The sequence below is a fragment of the Ixodes scapularis genome, unplaced genomic scaffold, assembly GCF_016920785.2.
Source record: "Ixodes scapularis isolate PalLabHiFi unplaced genomic scaffold, ASM1692078v2 PGA_scaffold13__105_contigs__length_92229423, whole genome shotgun sequence".
NCBI classification, from domain to species: Eukaryota; Metazoa; Arthropoda; class Arachnida; order Ixodida; family Ixodidae; genus Ixodes; species Ixodes scapularis.
The window spans coordinates 88878137-88893984 of NW_024609839.1; the positions used below are offsets into that span (position 1 = coordinate 88878137).

The following is a 15848-nucleotide window of genomic DNA, read 5'->3' on the forward strand; positions in this document are numbered from 1 at the left end:
TATGCCACCACGGCTCCAGAGACTATTTTTGCGTCTAATGCGGTACGAATTTACGTTACAGTTCGTCCCAGGCAAGCAACTGATACTGGCGGATGCACTGTCTCGCATAAGGACCGGGAGCAGCGCTTCAACTACTGACGATGTCGACGTCCACGCAACAGGTGTTCTATCCACACTAGTGAGTGACAAGACCAAAGCACGTCTTGTCAAAGAAACAGCACAAGACAGTGAACTCCAAGACGTCATCCATGGCCTGATGAGAAAGGCGCCACTGCAAAGCAAGTTTAAGCCGTTCCGGTCGGAGCTCTCCTTCATTGATGGTGTACTACTCAAGGGCTCCAAAGTAGTCATACCACGAAGCTTAAGACTAGAGATGTTACAGCGCGTGCATTGCGGGCACCTAGGACTGGGAAAATGTCAATCTCGCGCAAGACAATTAATGTTCTGGCCAGGAATGACCGCAGACATAACTGCGTGGATCAGCAAGTGTTCCACCTGCAAACACTTTACATATCGTCATCCCGATGAACCGCTCTTGCTCCGAGAGACGCCCAGGCAGCCCTGGGCAAGAGTTGGAGCAGACCTTTGTCATTTTGCGGGAAAAAACTATCTGGTCATCTATGACTCTTATTCAAATTTTCCGGAAGTTGCGGAACTGCAGGACACGACGTCAAGAACGGTCATCAGCACCATGGAAAGCATTTTCTCTAGACATGGAATACCCATTGAAGTATGCACGGATGGTGGACCACAGTTCGCGGCGCGGGACTTTTCAGATTTCGCTGCACGATTCGATTTCGTTCATGTGACCTCCAGTCCATACTTCCCCAGATCCAACGGCCTCGCCGAGAAAGGCGTTCAGGTTGTCAAGAGGCTCCTAAAAAAATGCGAGCACTCCGGCGATGACTTTTGGCTGGGTCTCTTGAACTACCGTGCGACGCCGCTCGAGTGTGGAACAGCTCCAGCAGAGCTACTGATGGGCCGCAGGCCCCGCACTCTTCTACCAGACTTTGCGACTCCCCCAGCACGCTCCGTACGCAAGCACACCCAGAACCTAAATCGCGGACATCAACTTGCCCCGTTAAAAGAAGGCGACAGTGTTAGAGTCAGAGGGGACAAAGCCTGGGACAGAAAAGCGCAAGTTGTGGGAGGCGAAGGCCCGCGGTCATATCGAATTCTCACAGATCAGGGACGAGAAATGCGCAGGAACCGCCAACACCTTTTGAAGACAGAAGAGGCGCCAAGCTTTCTCGATGAGTTCGACTCCGATGGGTATGACACGGCCGACGAAGGTGTGCCACCTTCCACGCCCTCACTGCCGGGACACAGGGGCACTGATAGTTTATCCACACCAGCGGAGCAGGCGGCTCAAGGAAACAGTACGAGTAGCACCACCAGTCAGAATTCGCCACCATCGTCACCTTCGCTCAGGCGGTCGTCCCGACAAGTCTTCCCACCACAGCGCTTGACATATGACGAGAACTTTCAGCAAGTAGTGTCACTGACTCGCAGCAGACGAAGGACTGCGCAAATCTTTGATATATTGAGCGTGTGTGTTGTTTTTGTAGTGTGTGTGCTTTGTTTTCTTTGTTTGTTTTTTTTGTTTTTGTTTTTTGTTTGTTTCTTTTTCTCAAGACAAAGAAAGGGGGATGTATCGGCAATCGGCTAGCAACATCATCGTCTGCAGGTGCGCAGGCACCAGGCAGCACGCGCCAATAAATAGAACGTCGGCCCAGGGCTCGGGCGTCGAGACGTGTCAGCAATCATGCCTGTCTCCTCTTTGTGCTAATCACCCACCGTTACACTTCGGACGCACTAGCGCTTTGTAGAGTCACTATTTCCAGCGATTCCGCGCCGCGCACGAACGAAGGTAAACAATCAAGATGGCGGAGTGTTCCCCGTGTTGTCCTCGCCGTCAGCACGGTGTGACAGGGTTGTCGGACAACTAATCGGGCAACACCACTGCCAGGCGGCAGCAACATGTTGCCCAACTGTTGTTGTTGCCGCGATGTGACAGGGTTGCCGGCAACACGACTTCCCCGTGTTGCCGGAGAGAGTTGTCCAACTGTCCCCTCAGTGTGACAGGGCCTTTACCTCTTGGCTCGACAGCCGGTTCGTTTTCCAGGAAGGAGAAGAGAAGGTTTTGGCCGCGCTACGGACATTCTGGCAATCTTTGCTAGAAGCTCCTGAGCCATTCCTGCCGCTCGTGCGTCTAACACGTGTTAGCACCGCGATTGCGAAAACGTCTTCGAAACGACCGCGGCGGCCGCGGAAAGGGGGTTCCCCGGCAGTCGAATGACATGAAGGCAAATGCCGATCCCGGAGCAGTGGTCATGTTCCACATGGGGATCCATCGCCGGCGCGACCCCGTTCGGATTGTGAGCTCCATTCCGGATCTGGTCACCTCATCCCGGCGCGCTCCAAAACACCCAGTGGAATTCGCCATCGGATCCAGATCGAGATCTGGAGCGGGAGCTAATCCAAAACGACCAGTGAAACATGTCGGTCTCAATCCCGATCGCCCAGTGAAATAGGCTCGCTCCAGAAAAGTCGATCCCGGCGCGCTCCAAAACGACCAGTGGAATTCGCCATATAGCTATGGCGGCGTCACGCATGCGCCGAACGCTTGGTGAGATCGGTCCATTGATCCCCGCGCAACCGCGAAACTTCACGTGTTGGGGATCTATTACACATCCTGCTCAGGCAAGACAAACAAGCGGAAAAACAAGCTGGGAAGCTAACAACGCCATTGACGCCATGGTTACTTGTTCCAGTATTCGGCCCGTAAAAATGGACGAGTTCACGCTGGATAGTCAGGGCTTAACGTAAACTCCAGCGTGAAGTTTTTAACTCGAAGGAAGTCAAAAAAGCCGTTTTCGTACAGTGGAAGCGTAAGTTCGCTTCAGTATCACCTACGAGCGAAGCACCCATGTACGCCGCTGCAGCAAGGACCATCCGCCAAAACGTAGAAAACACTTTGTCTTCGGAACTGGAGCAAAAATATGTGAGCCTTTGAATCGTTGAACTATGATATGTACCCTCAATTCTAAATGTCCTTTCCGCCGTGTAACAGAGAGTAAAATAAGTCTTCAAAGTTCAAAGGCAAGACGAGTTGTTGCCCATTCTTTTTAATATATTATTTATAAAAATCAACGTAACCGATTAATCGATTAATTAATCGATTAAAGGGTGGCGATTAATCGGGCTAAAATTTTTAATCCACGCCCAGCCCTAGCTATAACGCATTAAACCTTAGAAAGTTAGAAACAAAAAACAAATCTTTTTTTAAGATATTGGTGCATACATTTACATACCTCATTTCTATATCCAGTTCACGGGTCCGAGGCTTTACCTGGTAGATGTAAAAACAGGTTGGCTAGATCCATTTACGAATTGCCCTCCATTAGTTAAAGGGAATCATATGCACCGCGTGATAACGGTCCCCGGCTCCTTTACTAAAGCACCTTAGCTAAACATACCTTTACGCTACATATGATGCAAACATTTTCCGAAAAAAATCCAAAACCAAAACAAAACAAAAAAACATTAACTTGAATACTCTTCACAACGCCAAAAGTCAAATTTGTCGTTAGTTGTTTCTACAGCAGGAGGTTAGTCTGCCAGAAGATGGCGACATTGTTACCTACTGTAGATAAGCCATTTAGCCAGTGCAGTACGACTGCTAGCCTGGGGTCTTTAACGTGCACCACGCAGTAGTGATACACTGCCCCCTTCCGGTACGATTCTTATCCAGGTCGAAACGGGCAGGAGTGGGAATTGAACTCCTTATCCCTGGGTTCTGCAGCTTGAACCCTGTTGTCGTAAAAGCAAATGAAACAACGTTACGTCCGAGGTAGAGAAAGCTGTTCACGGGCATCGATTGTTTTAAGGTGTGCGGGCTAAGGCCGAGCTCCCATAGCGCTTTTGTAGCGTGCATTCCACACCACCAAAGTCGCCGGTCTTAGCCCATAGGCGTGAGCTCTCTCTGAGCACGTGGCGTGAACAGCTGCGGCCTGGCTAGAATGAAAAGGCGCGCCTTCTTACAGCCTTCACGTGGGGGCTACTTCCTGCCTCCCACCACAGCTCGGTGGCGTCACTGCAACCTCACTCCTCCTTCAGCGCTTTAACGCCTCCAAAGGACGCTCCCTAATCTCGTCGTGCTTGCCTCTTCGCTGAGGGCTTGAGCAAGGGGAATTTCTAAACTAGACACGGTACTCAATTGTGGTGTCCGGTGTACGCCTCCTATTTAACGCCATCCTGATAGCAATGACGCTCAAAGTTTCCCTTATATATTGAGTTTTATGGACGTCTCATTTTTTGTGTTTTTAAATGTTATGGCCGCTCTCGCGTCTTTTTCGGCATAAAAAGAGTCCAGAGCGAAGCTTGTACTGGTAGGGAAGCGGGCGACTGTGAATTGAATAATTTATAGAACGGGTAATATGGCGCAAAGTGTTCAGACTCACCTCCTCCTTCTCTTATTGGTAAGCGCAAAACTGAGTAAATGTACGCTGTACGACGCTACGAGGTAATGGGACCATCAAGCAGCGTTCAAAGGGTGAGTCACTAGGTATTTTCCGTTTATGATTTGTTCAGCGATGTTAGAACGCATACAGGAACATGACGAGAACCATGGCGGTCGCTTTGAACGCTATCTGCTTGGTCCCATTAGCTCGTTGCGTCAGCTGCGTCGAAACTTAAAGTGAAAAAAAGTATACGTACTGATAAAACTGCTTCGGTGGTCCTTCGCAGACAATCTTTTCTAAGTTACTTCTTCAGTGATCGGTCACGCGGCTTGGCCATTTTTACGCAGTGAGTCAGCAGTTTTGAAACGAAATACCGCGATAGCAACAACCGTTTGAAATGTTATACTTTTACGACCCGTCAAGTAGCAGAGACTGCCACATGCCGCACACAAACGATAGTCAGCAATGTCATAGTCATGGTTAGCACCTTTACGATCCAGGAATCTGTAATCAAAATCAACGCAGTATTTGCTTTATAGTTTGGAAAAAGCAGTATTCGTAAAATTGGAATTAAAAGGTATTCCAGGCATTAAAATAAAGACAATCTTCCTCAAAGACCTCGAACTTCACAGTCCGTGTTTCACTAGCGACTATTGACAGACAATGCTTCATGTCAGGCCGCTGATGGAACGCAAGTCATCTACACCTCAAATAAAAAGAAAATTAGCTTCGTTTGGATAAACATTAGATAGTAGTAGCTCATCCTCCAAAATAACAAAAACAACTAATCAACTAACTCAATGAATACGCACGTTATTTATTTAAGAAATTTTTGACCAGATATATTCTATCCTGATGCCTTAACTATTCGGAGCAACCAGAATGTGTTTAATTGTATAAGTAATCAGCTAATTCAATTGGTTGTTTTGAATTTTAAACGGAAGCGATGTCCACGTTGCGCGTTCAAATAATAATTTCATTGCGCTTTCTTTTAAATACAGATTCCCATCCAACAATGTAAGTACACACTATTCAGTTACTCCCTTTACAAATACGTCATCATTTGATAGAGTAACTCAATAGACTTTTTGCCGAATTATCCAAGTATCCATGAGAATGCCGGGAACGTAGGTACACGCGCTTCGCGTGTTGACATCTGTAGTTGTAACTGTTTCGACAACAAAAATCTAAAACAAATGCTTTATTTTGACTTAACTTAACTAAACGCTTTATTTTAAGTATTTACTTCGAATATATTGTGTAAGAAAAACAGACGCGTGCAGCGCGTGTACCCACGTTCCCAGCATTATCTTTGATTAATGAGAGCGAAACGTATTTTGGTCTTGACCCTATCTTTTGACTGAGGAGTAATATACGAGAGCTTTTGAATACAATCAAAAGCCTTATTTTAACAAATTGCTTTATGATTTCTTCTTTCTTTGCCTAATGTTGCTTACTGAACTCGAAAATTGCCTTCAAATGTCGCTCACAAAAGTTATATTTTTAGTGCTATTTTATGGGCTGTTTTTCTGCAGGCGAGCGCGTAGTTCACAAGTGTTGATCTTTTTGTTTTTAACTGATGATGAAACCATTTACAGCTAGCTGTAAAATACATGTAAAAAAAAGGCTTTTCTGTATATTATAAACTCCTCCTAAGGCCTTCGAATAGAAACCCATGCATGCTTATATGTCAGCAAAACACAACTATCTAAAGATTGAGAAGAAATATTTGCGGCTTGAGACGTTACTTTCTAGCTTAAAGTCAGGGCACTCCGAGCAACAACGTGGTGTAATAGTTCAGTGATTTCGAGATCGATGTGTGAAACATTAAGTATGCAAATAATACCGTAATAAAGAATGCGCGTTATGATTCTAATGTGCTTTCTCGGGCTTATTCAATCGGGCGTGCCTTCTAAAGCGATTTGCACACCCGATTCACTACAGAAGCGACAAGAGGCTCACTTCTTATCGACTTAGATGTCAGACACTACCAAGAATAAAGACTCGTTGTCGAACTACGTTGCTACGCTTGTTCAGCGAAACTACTTTCTATATTACTTTGATACAAGTTCATGAATATCATCCCTGCACATGGCAAAATGGTTTGATTTTATATTTAATCCAGATATAAATATATTTTTTAACGCAGCTGCAGCTTCACAGTGCCGCAAAAAAATATGTCACTACCAATATGACTTTAAAAAAAAAGAGCGGAATGCGATTTACCTGGGAAGAATTGACAATTAACTTTCGAGTCGAGTGCGTTTTGTTTCTAAACGAGGGTCCCACTGGAGTTGGAAGAAACCTCTGGTGTTCACGTCTTGGACCGACGTTGACGTCAAGCTGGGAATGAAAAGAACCTTGAGGAAAAGCCTCAGATTGTGAGACAGAGGCTTAGAATCACGTTGCATCGAAAGGAGAAAGAAGTAATGTTGTATGAGATATCGGAGCAGTTGCTGCATATATATTCCTAAAACTCAAACTTCCTTCTTTTTTTTGTTGTTTTTTTTTTTTTAATAACAACCGACGTTTTGATAAAAAAAAATTCTTTAACTTTCAAGAAGCAAAGTATGTTTCTGAAGCTTCGGCTGCCATTTTTATGGTTAATGGGGTTTCCTTTCAAGTTCTAACAGAATTTACATTCTTTTTTGCTTTGTTTTTAAGATGGAAGTTTCCGCGCTATTTTTACGATCAAAGTTTTTGCCAATTTAACTCTTGGGCGATCCAAGTTTAAATGCACAAACAATTTTTTTTTAGGCTGCGGTTACATTTTTGATTTCCAAGATGTGGTTTACGATTACCTCGTGACAAAGTGCGATGTCGATGAACTGGTGTCAACCTTTGATGTCGATGGAGACAGCAAAGACCGAGGAGCCACTGGTGACGTCAAAAAGCTTGCAGAGTACGTTATGCTACTTTTTTGGCTCGAATAAAAACACAACTAAACTACAGTTGCTAGAAATTGAAAGAACGTGCTTAACGAGATTAATGTCTAACAAACAGTCGCTATTTTGCACTACTGACTTTCAAAATTTCCCGGTATGTGATCTTCGGCTGCACTAACAATGACTGTCCCTCTCGTGTCGTTTGCCTATTTGCACACTGTTCTAAGCAATGGGCAGAAGTCACAAAATATTGGCATTCAATATTCTCATCTACCAGTAGGCGTGTCATTTCACTAAAGAGTGAAGTAGCTCACCGCTGGTGACGTCTTTTGTGTTCAAACGAAAAAACAAAACCAAAACAAAACGACTAGGAAACACCGATTGAAAATTATAACTTCACACCATACTTAAGACAACGTTCGCTGAAAACCACTAAATCAACTCTTTTTAGAAGGATATAACGCCAGGGCAGTATTTTACGGCGTTCTGTAAGAACGCTCTAGAGAACGCTCTTTTTGGACGCGCATCTTGGTTTCGGTTTCATATCGGAGCGCATCTACGCGCCCGCGGTCCCGCTTCCCAGTGGCTGAGACGCGCAAAATGCGTGCGCCCTACTTCCCTCCATTCTGTGAGAGAGGCGAGGGGGTGGCATCGCGCCGCGACCACAGGGGAGCAGGACCGCGGGCTCAAAGATGCGCTCTGATAAGAAACCGAAATCTAGAAACGCGTCCAAATGGAGCGTTCTTACAGAACGCTGTAAAATGCTGCCCCTGCGTTATATCCTTTTAAAAAGAGTTGATTTAGTGGTTTTCGATAACGCTCAGCAAGTTCCTAATTCGAACTATATGTCTATTTGCGCTAATTAAAAAGTTTATTAACAAATGTTACCTAATTAGCCGACTCATAGTTGCGACTATCTCCCTGTACTATGTCCACCTGGCCGTATAAGCCACCTGCACAAACCGCATAACTGTAACTTTCACGGCTTTTTTTAAACAAATCTGAAAGAATAAAAAAACACTATATATAATATATATAATAATATATACTATAATATATTCATTATCCTCTCTCGCGTGTAATATAATAATTGGGGTTGTGTGGATATTTATACAGCGTGTAGTTGGTCAGCCATTTCAAAGTTGCGACAAGACAATCGCTGTAGATGAGCAATTTAGCCAGTGCAGCACAACCGCTAAAAATGGGGTCACGCCTTAATGATACACGATTGCACGCCGGTACGATGTTCATCCGGATCGAAACGGGCAGGAGTGGGGAATGAACCCAGGATCCCTGTGTTCTATACATTGCGACCTTTCGCTCCACGTGCTCCGCGCTGGTGTGCTCTAGCCCACTCGGTCACCGGTTCCCCTTTTCTCGCGTGTACTATGCAAGGAGACCTTTAGATCATGTGGACGGTTCTCGCAACGTGTTCAAACAAACTCCTAGGAAGCCCTGACATGCAATGCATGCCTATGAGTTTAAAACGCAAATCGCCGGTCTGTAATCTGTTTGACATGTATGATGAGCGCAATCGCACTGTGGTTTAAAGGGGTACTGAATCGATATTTTACTTTACTTTACTTTTACTTTCAATGGCACGGTCTACCGCTCAAAGGTAGATGTCACTAAAGACTGGGGCTACGCAGGAGCCAATACATACTCCTGACTTTTGTAAAAAGCACCCATCCCGCCACCCAACAATCATGGACGTTAGGTAAAAATGTAACAGCTCTAAAAAGCTCTCAGTTGGTCCTCTGAAGGAGAGCTCTCCATTGTCTTCAATACATTTCCTCACCGACTCCAATAATTGTTTATGTGGTAATGAGTAAAAAAGGTTCTCCACATCAATACTGAATGCAGTACCTATCTCATGGCTTTTTAATTGGAGGTATTCAACGACTTCCTCAGAATTCACTACTCTGAATGGGTCATGTATATTCAAAGATGAATGATGTTTTTGGAGATAGGAAGCCACTTGCCTTTGCCAGGAACCTTTTTCCGTGACAATTGCTTTAAATGGGTAAAAACGTTAACAGGTGGCCTGCTATGTGGATGATCTCCTGGTTGCTCTTGAAGGTAGCGAAATTGTGCACACACAGGTGAATGACATTTCGGCAACCTTTGCTGAGTATGAGGGGGCCTTGGGTTCACATATGAAGTCCCTCAAAAAAATGTCCTTCAGTTTTTAGACTTTTCGCTCCACCTGGGTGACACGCATGTGTGCTGGGGTACTGCCCACGCTCCTAGAAAAGAATTTTGGATTATAGTTCTGCTCACTCTAAGATCGTCAAGAGGGGCATTGCTCTAACCTGTTTGGCTCTGCGATAGAGAAATCCCGTGTGCACATCATGGGAGCCAGCTTCACAATGCAGGTTGAGGGACTCAGAAAAGACAAGCTATCCGTTACCACTACTGGCTAATGTTGCGGACTCCTTGTTGAAAAAGGCGAAATGCCTCCAATCTTATAAAAGTGATTTCAACAAAACAAGACCGGTGGTAATTCCGCATCTCCACAAGATCTCACACAATTAAAAAAAAAAAAAAAAAAAAAAACGTAGCAATTCCGCACCTCCACAAGATCTCACACACGCAAACGTGGCAAGTCGTTATGGCGTCCGAGTTGTTTTGTCGGCTCCGCAAGAAATGAGCCGAATTTGCCCTAGAGTAAACCCGCTAGCCGAAGGTGTTAAGAAACACAGGTGCACTAAGAAGCATGCCAAGCCTTTTCTTCCGCGCACTTCAAGCGTCGTTTATAATATACCACTCTCGTGTGGCAAGAGCTACGTCGGTCCAACGGGCAGTGTCTCAACGATAGACTACGCCAACATGATTACTCTCCGAGAGCCACAGTAGGAGGACATCTTGCAACATATTGTAATGAGTGCAAATGCAGTCCGTTATTCGGGGAAACAAGCATCCTAGGGAGGCACGAAGACAAACTGACCCGCGACGTGCTGGAAGCCTACCACATCCTAGCTGCAGATAGAATGCCTCAGTGTTGAATCCGTTGCACTAACAAACAAGGAAATAAACTTTTTAATACACACAATGAAGAACCAGCATCAACCACGACTGCCGCGAAACTTTAGGTAAGATGACAACGCGACAGCCGATTACGGATGAGGTGCCTGTCGTCAACTTTGACAATGAAGAGCCCGCACGAGCCAAGATTGAAACAAAACACCTTGCATGGTGGCAACGTGACGAACAACAACGGATCTGGTGTTTAAACAAATTACCTGGTGTTTGAAGCATGTGTCAGCGAGGGAACACCCTATTTATTTTTCATCTTTCTTCTTTCTTTTTTTTTTTTTTCATCTTTAAGGGGGGTGAAGAATTTTTACGATGTTCTTCATTATCTTCATTTCAGTAAATGTAGTTGTGAGTAGCGCTCTTTCCTCTATCTTTTGTCATCTCTCTACGGGTGCGCTAATACCGTTTAGACTTTAGATGTTCAAATACCAACTAGCGAATTTATCAACCCTTTTACTGTCTAGTGGTCAAAATTGTACAGCATGGCGGGAGCCAAGGGGGGGGGGGGGGGTCATTTTTGCCTGGTGAATGGGATATCCGTTTATCGCTCTAAGCCCCACTACCTCGTTGGTTTTGTGCTAATTTAATTTTTGTGCATGCTTGAGTTGCGTCGGATTCGTAGGCTTTTTTCTTCGTTCCGTATATTTATCGTATTTTTGTTTACTGTTCTTACACAATAACCGCGACGTTGTTCCTGAATGCTGTAAAACGTATCGATTTGTTTATTAATAAAGTGCACTTTTAATTATGATTTTCATTTAGAATTTAACGTATTACCTCATTAACGATATTATAATTTAGGAAAAAACCGTTTTGCTAATTTCGTCATTCCGTTGATGGCGCAACAAAGACCAACCTTCTCTCGCGTGATGGCAAATTATGACTGTGCTATCAAATGTACCGCATTGCAATGTGATCTGAATGTTTCTCAATGCAGACACCCCCCTGTGGAGTTCGACGTCGGCCCGGTGACGTACGGCACTGCTAAAGTACAATCGCTTGAGTTGTCTGCTGTCTATGTCCAGACATTTCACAACAACCAGTCTGACGTGGAGGCTAAGGCTCACATATCAGAGCAAATAGAACAGGAAGACGAGTACATGTGGACCGTCACCAGTGGAGCAGACTTATCAGTTAAGGTCAGCTTCAAAATAGAAGTTCCACTAGTATATAGTTTCAGCTCAGAATTTTCGACAACACTGAAGACAAGTTCTGGATCCACCACGGTCGAAACACGTACTACGCGACAATTAATTAAACAAGATGTAATAATACCCCCTGAAGCCACCATTGAAGCCAAGTGGCTTGTCAACAAAGCGCAAGTGGTGAGTAAAATGTAATACTTTCAATAAATCACGTGTTTCAATTTTGCAGTGCGGAGACACTCTGTATACCTGCATCGTTTGTTGAGTCACCTCTATACGACTTTATGTAGAAAAATCGACACAACGGTAATTTTCAGTTCACAAAAAGCAAAATAAAAAAAAATTCAATTATTAATTTTGTTTATAAGTTATTCCCATCTTTTATTGTTAAAAACAGGCCGCTGGATGCAAAAAAGAAACATGCTTTTGTGAAAGAATCTGGAAAGAATTAAACGTTGTAGAAAATCAGTCGTCTGCATTAAGGAGCTGTGTAACCATATCCAATAGACCTATCTCACCAAGCGCAGAGCCGTATATCTAGAGAGTTTGGTCAATGGGAGGCGCGGGCAGAGCCAGGGCGTGCGGCAGACTCGGAAAGAGAGCTTGGCATGCTCTCTTGACCAACCAGAAGCCGAAAAGAATCCTCTAGCGGTGGTAGCGAGAAACAGTTCTGATCAAAGGTCTATGTTCGTATATGGTTTTAATAAGCACGTAAGAGTGGAATGGAGTAACTCTTTGTGGTTGAAAATAGGGTGCACGTGTTGTTTTCATCATGATCATGCAGAGAGATGTAAGAAACGAATGCGCCGCTCAACTCTGTTTTGCGCGGACAGTGTGTGACCGCTCGGACGGCAGATTCCCGGCCCTCGGCGTTTGGCGTACGGATTATGTCGATCGTTCCGCTAGTCGCACTCTTCCACCATCATTTTTGATGAGCGTGATTGAAACATCACGTGTACCATATTTTCAGCCATCGAGAGTTACTCCGATGCAGTTATCAGGTTTGTTTCTGGCGACCACCGCCAGGGTATTATTTCCGGCTTCTGGTTGGTCACATTCGAATTTCTGAAGACGCCCTGGAACACGCCCAGCCCGCTTTCGGCCAATGGCGCCTCCTCATTTGTCTCCTATACTTCCCAACGAATGGCCAAACCCTCTACATATACGGCTCTGACCAAGCGTTGCACGCATGCGTGACGCCGCCATAACTGTAGTTCGTAGGAGGCAGACCCCAGTTCACGCGACAGCTCATGCTGCCTCGTGGTCTGCTCGCGCAAACCTCCAGCGGGGTTGTCGCGCGTGCAGAAAGACTACAGCTCCCACGATGCATGGCGGCAGCGGTGGCGTACTCAAACTGGCTGGTGAGATCGGTCTATTGGAACTGTTCCGCTTTACGCGAGTTTACTGGCAGGTCTGGGACCCAAGTGTACTGACACGCGACGCCATTGATCAAGAAACCTCTTTGTTGCGGTGTAATTTCAAGGACAAAGCGAGCGTTTTCTTTCAGTCTCTCCTTTATAAAACGTGATGACGCAGCGTGGGGGTCGCAGTGTCAGCATCGTCCCCAAGCGGCGATATTTAAATACGGCTCATAGACTGCACCAGAGCGTTGCGTGAGCACTCGATTTGGGATCGTCATAATCAATAGTTCGACAAGCATTCGGGTAGTGGCTCGTGTCCAATCGCTGCAATGACGACACTAGCCGAACCCTAACAATGTCTGAAAGTCAGCGCGTGTCCTGTGCTTTGCCAACATCAGCGCGTGGCTATAATCCACATTGGCAGCATATAATCGGATCGAGATCACGTGGCTGATTTTGTGGCTGCGAGTTGAGGGGATGAACGCTGCTCGCTTTCCTTTAATTTTAGAGCGCAGCTCTTAGGCGCCCGTTTCCGGCTTGAGCGGCGTCGCCGTCGGCGTAACCAAGGTCACCCCAAGGTCACGTGACCCCCCAAGGTCACATGACCCCGAGGTCACGTGACCCCTCCCAAGGTCACCCCAAGGTCACGTGACCCTCCCAGGTCACGTGACATCGGGGGTCACGTGGTCGCCTCAAGGTCACCTCAAGGTCATGTGACCCCCAAGGTGACCCCCACTTGACGAGGAGGAGGGGTCTACCCTCCCCTCAGTACCCTTCCCTCCTCCTCCTCAAGAGCTGCGCTCCAATTCGGCGTTACAGGGAGTTGTAAACGGCTTTCACTTTTAGAGCGCAGCTCTTAGGGGCCCGTTTCCAGCCTGAGCGGCGTCGGCGTCGCCGTCGGCGTCGCCGTCGGCGTAACCGCGCCCCTCCCTCTCCTCCTCTTCCCCATCCTCCTACTCCTCCCCCTCCTCCTCCCCTCCTCCTCCTCCCCCCTCCTCCCCTCCTCCTCTTCCCCTCCTCCTCCTTCCCCTCCTCCTCCTCCCCCTCCTCCTTATCCCCTCATTGTGTAGTATGATCCGGGCGGGTCACGTGACCTCGGGGGGAGGGGGTCACATGACCCGTTTCCAGCCTGTGCGGCGTCGGCGTCGCCCCTCCCCCTCCTCCTTCTCCCCCTCCAGGCATGATCACGAGGGAGGAGGAGGAATATACCCTCCACTCCTCCTCCTCAAGAGCTGCGCTTCAATTCGGCGTTACAGGGATTTGTAAACGGCTTTTTTTTCTGCGACGTTTATTGAGTGCGAGGAAAAACGAACGCGTGTTTCATTGGACATAAAAGTGAAGGATTCGCGCAAAGCACGAACATTCTTGCACCGCCCCTTTAAGTGTATATATCAAACTATTTTTGTTAATGCATGTTCAGCCCATTGGAAAGCACGGTGAAAGATTCGAAACAAGCATCTGATCTCGCCGCACCGTCGTGTCCTTCCGCACAAAAATGTCTGTCTACTATTGTCAACGAATGTAAATAGACGCACAGGAGAATGTGCCGTCGAAAGCCGGCAACTGCGGGCGCCACTTTTCGAATGCCGTTTGCTATTAACGTGTCAACGCTAGATGGGGTTCGAAGCTAGGCCTTCAGAGATGCTCCGCTCAAAAAAAAAAAAAAACGGATTATAATATCCGATACAAGCTCGCACTAAGCCTCGTCGGAACCGAAATATATTCTGCAGGTGACCCTTTAAAACTACAAGCAGCGCAACGACCACGAACAGAGTAAAATAAGACCTCCCGACACGCTTGCTAAAGTGTCCGGAAGTGACGTCAGGCGTAAGAGTCCTACAGTTAAATTTATCTTGGGATGGGCAACTGAAGGCTGTCGCTCGTCTCCCAGACGTTTCTGGTCACAGCATTCAAGGCTGCACCTTAACCGCTTTTAAATAACCCTACTAGTAAAAAGCGTAATTTTGACTGTGTTTTTTTTTTTCATTAAGTGCTCAAAAAGCCAATATCACTGTTGAAGCTCCACGAGTCATTTGTAGATAACCCAGAAACACAGATAAACCATTAAACGGTTAACGCTCCTTATGTTTCGATATTTAGGATCAAGTAAAGGTGAACGCCACGGCGCCTTCATCGCGGTCCTTAAACTGATGTGTCTTTCAATACCGAATTACACCATAACATTCTTTTCATGCTTTTTTTTATTGTTTTAGGAGATTCCATGGGAAGCCAACATTTCCATGAAGGGATACGTTGCAGCGTTGTTCCACTCACCCACTGCCTTAACATGGAAGTACTTCAATGTGACCGAGATTAAACATGAACAATTAACGAACGAAGGAGATTCCGTCATATTCCAGGCAAAAGGGCTGTTTAAAGCGAAGGTAGCTCAGAGCTATCACCTTTCCACCAGCCAGACGGAATTAGCGCCTTATGATGAGAGTATAGTTAAATATGCTTCCTCGTAATATAGTTCGTGAACCACGACCCAGTGAAGAAACATACTCTCGAATAAATAAAGAACTGAAGAAAACAATTCCAATCATCACTTCTTTTACGACTGCAGAATAGAACATAATAAAAAAATACTTCTCCCCCTTAAACGGCCTTTCGTTTCTTTAGGCAAACTGAAAAGGTACATTTGGTTTCATAATCCCACATCTTTTATAGTCGCCTCGTAATAAAACCAAGTATTTTCTTCCTCCCCACATCACAAAAGGAAGGCGGGACCACACTAAGAATGTTCATAAGTACAGGTGTAAAACCGATTTGATCAATTATTCCTTCTTTCCGTCTACAACGTAAGATTGGAACTCGCTAGCTGAAAAAATGAGTTCCATAATATGTACATTTGTATTTTTAGTGAGATGGTAAATGCTGGTTATTGTTTAGCTGACCGGGCATCTTTACGTTCATGCCTCTGAACAACGACCATGTGAGCTCAATTTTTTTGTTTTT

The 15848-nt window shown here is 45.7% G+C and overlaps 1 protein-coding gene across 1 annotated transcript; it reads left to right on the forward strand.

Moving 5' to 3' along the window:
• The first annotated feature begins 4439 nt into the window (after positions 1-4439).
• On the forward strand, positions 4440-15358 carry LOC120841889. Its single transcript, XM_040212888.1, has 5 exons — positions 4440-4481; positions 5465-5480; positions 7221-7365; positions 11322-11709; positions 15104-15358. Exons 1-5 carry the CDS (start codon positions 4440-4442, stop codon positions 15356-15358), a joined length of 846 nt encoding a protein of 281 aa, XP_040068822.1.
• The last annotated feature ends 490 nt before the right edge of the window (positions 15359-15848 follow it).

Bases quoted from the DNA above. Each gene is read 5' to 3' on its own strand.
- LOC120841889 (XM_040212888.1), top strand. From the start codon at position 4,440: ATGGCGCAAAGTGTTCAGACTCACCTCCTCCTTCTCTTATTG. The intron at 7,366-11,321 runs GTACGTTATGCT...TTCTCAATGCAG, and splicing joins GACGTCAAAAAGCTTGCAGA to ACACCCCCCTGTGGAGTTCG. The intron at 11,710-15,103 runs GTGAGTAAAATG...TTATTGTTTTAG, and splicing joins TTGTCAACAAAGCGCAAGTG to GAGATTCCATGGGAAGCCAA.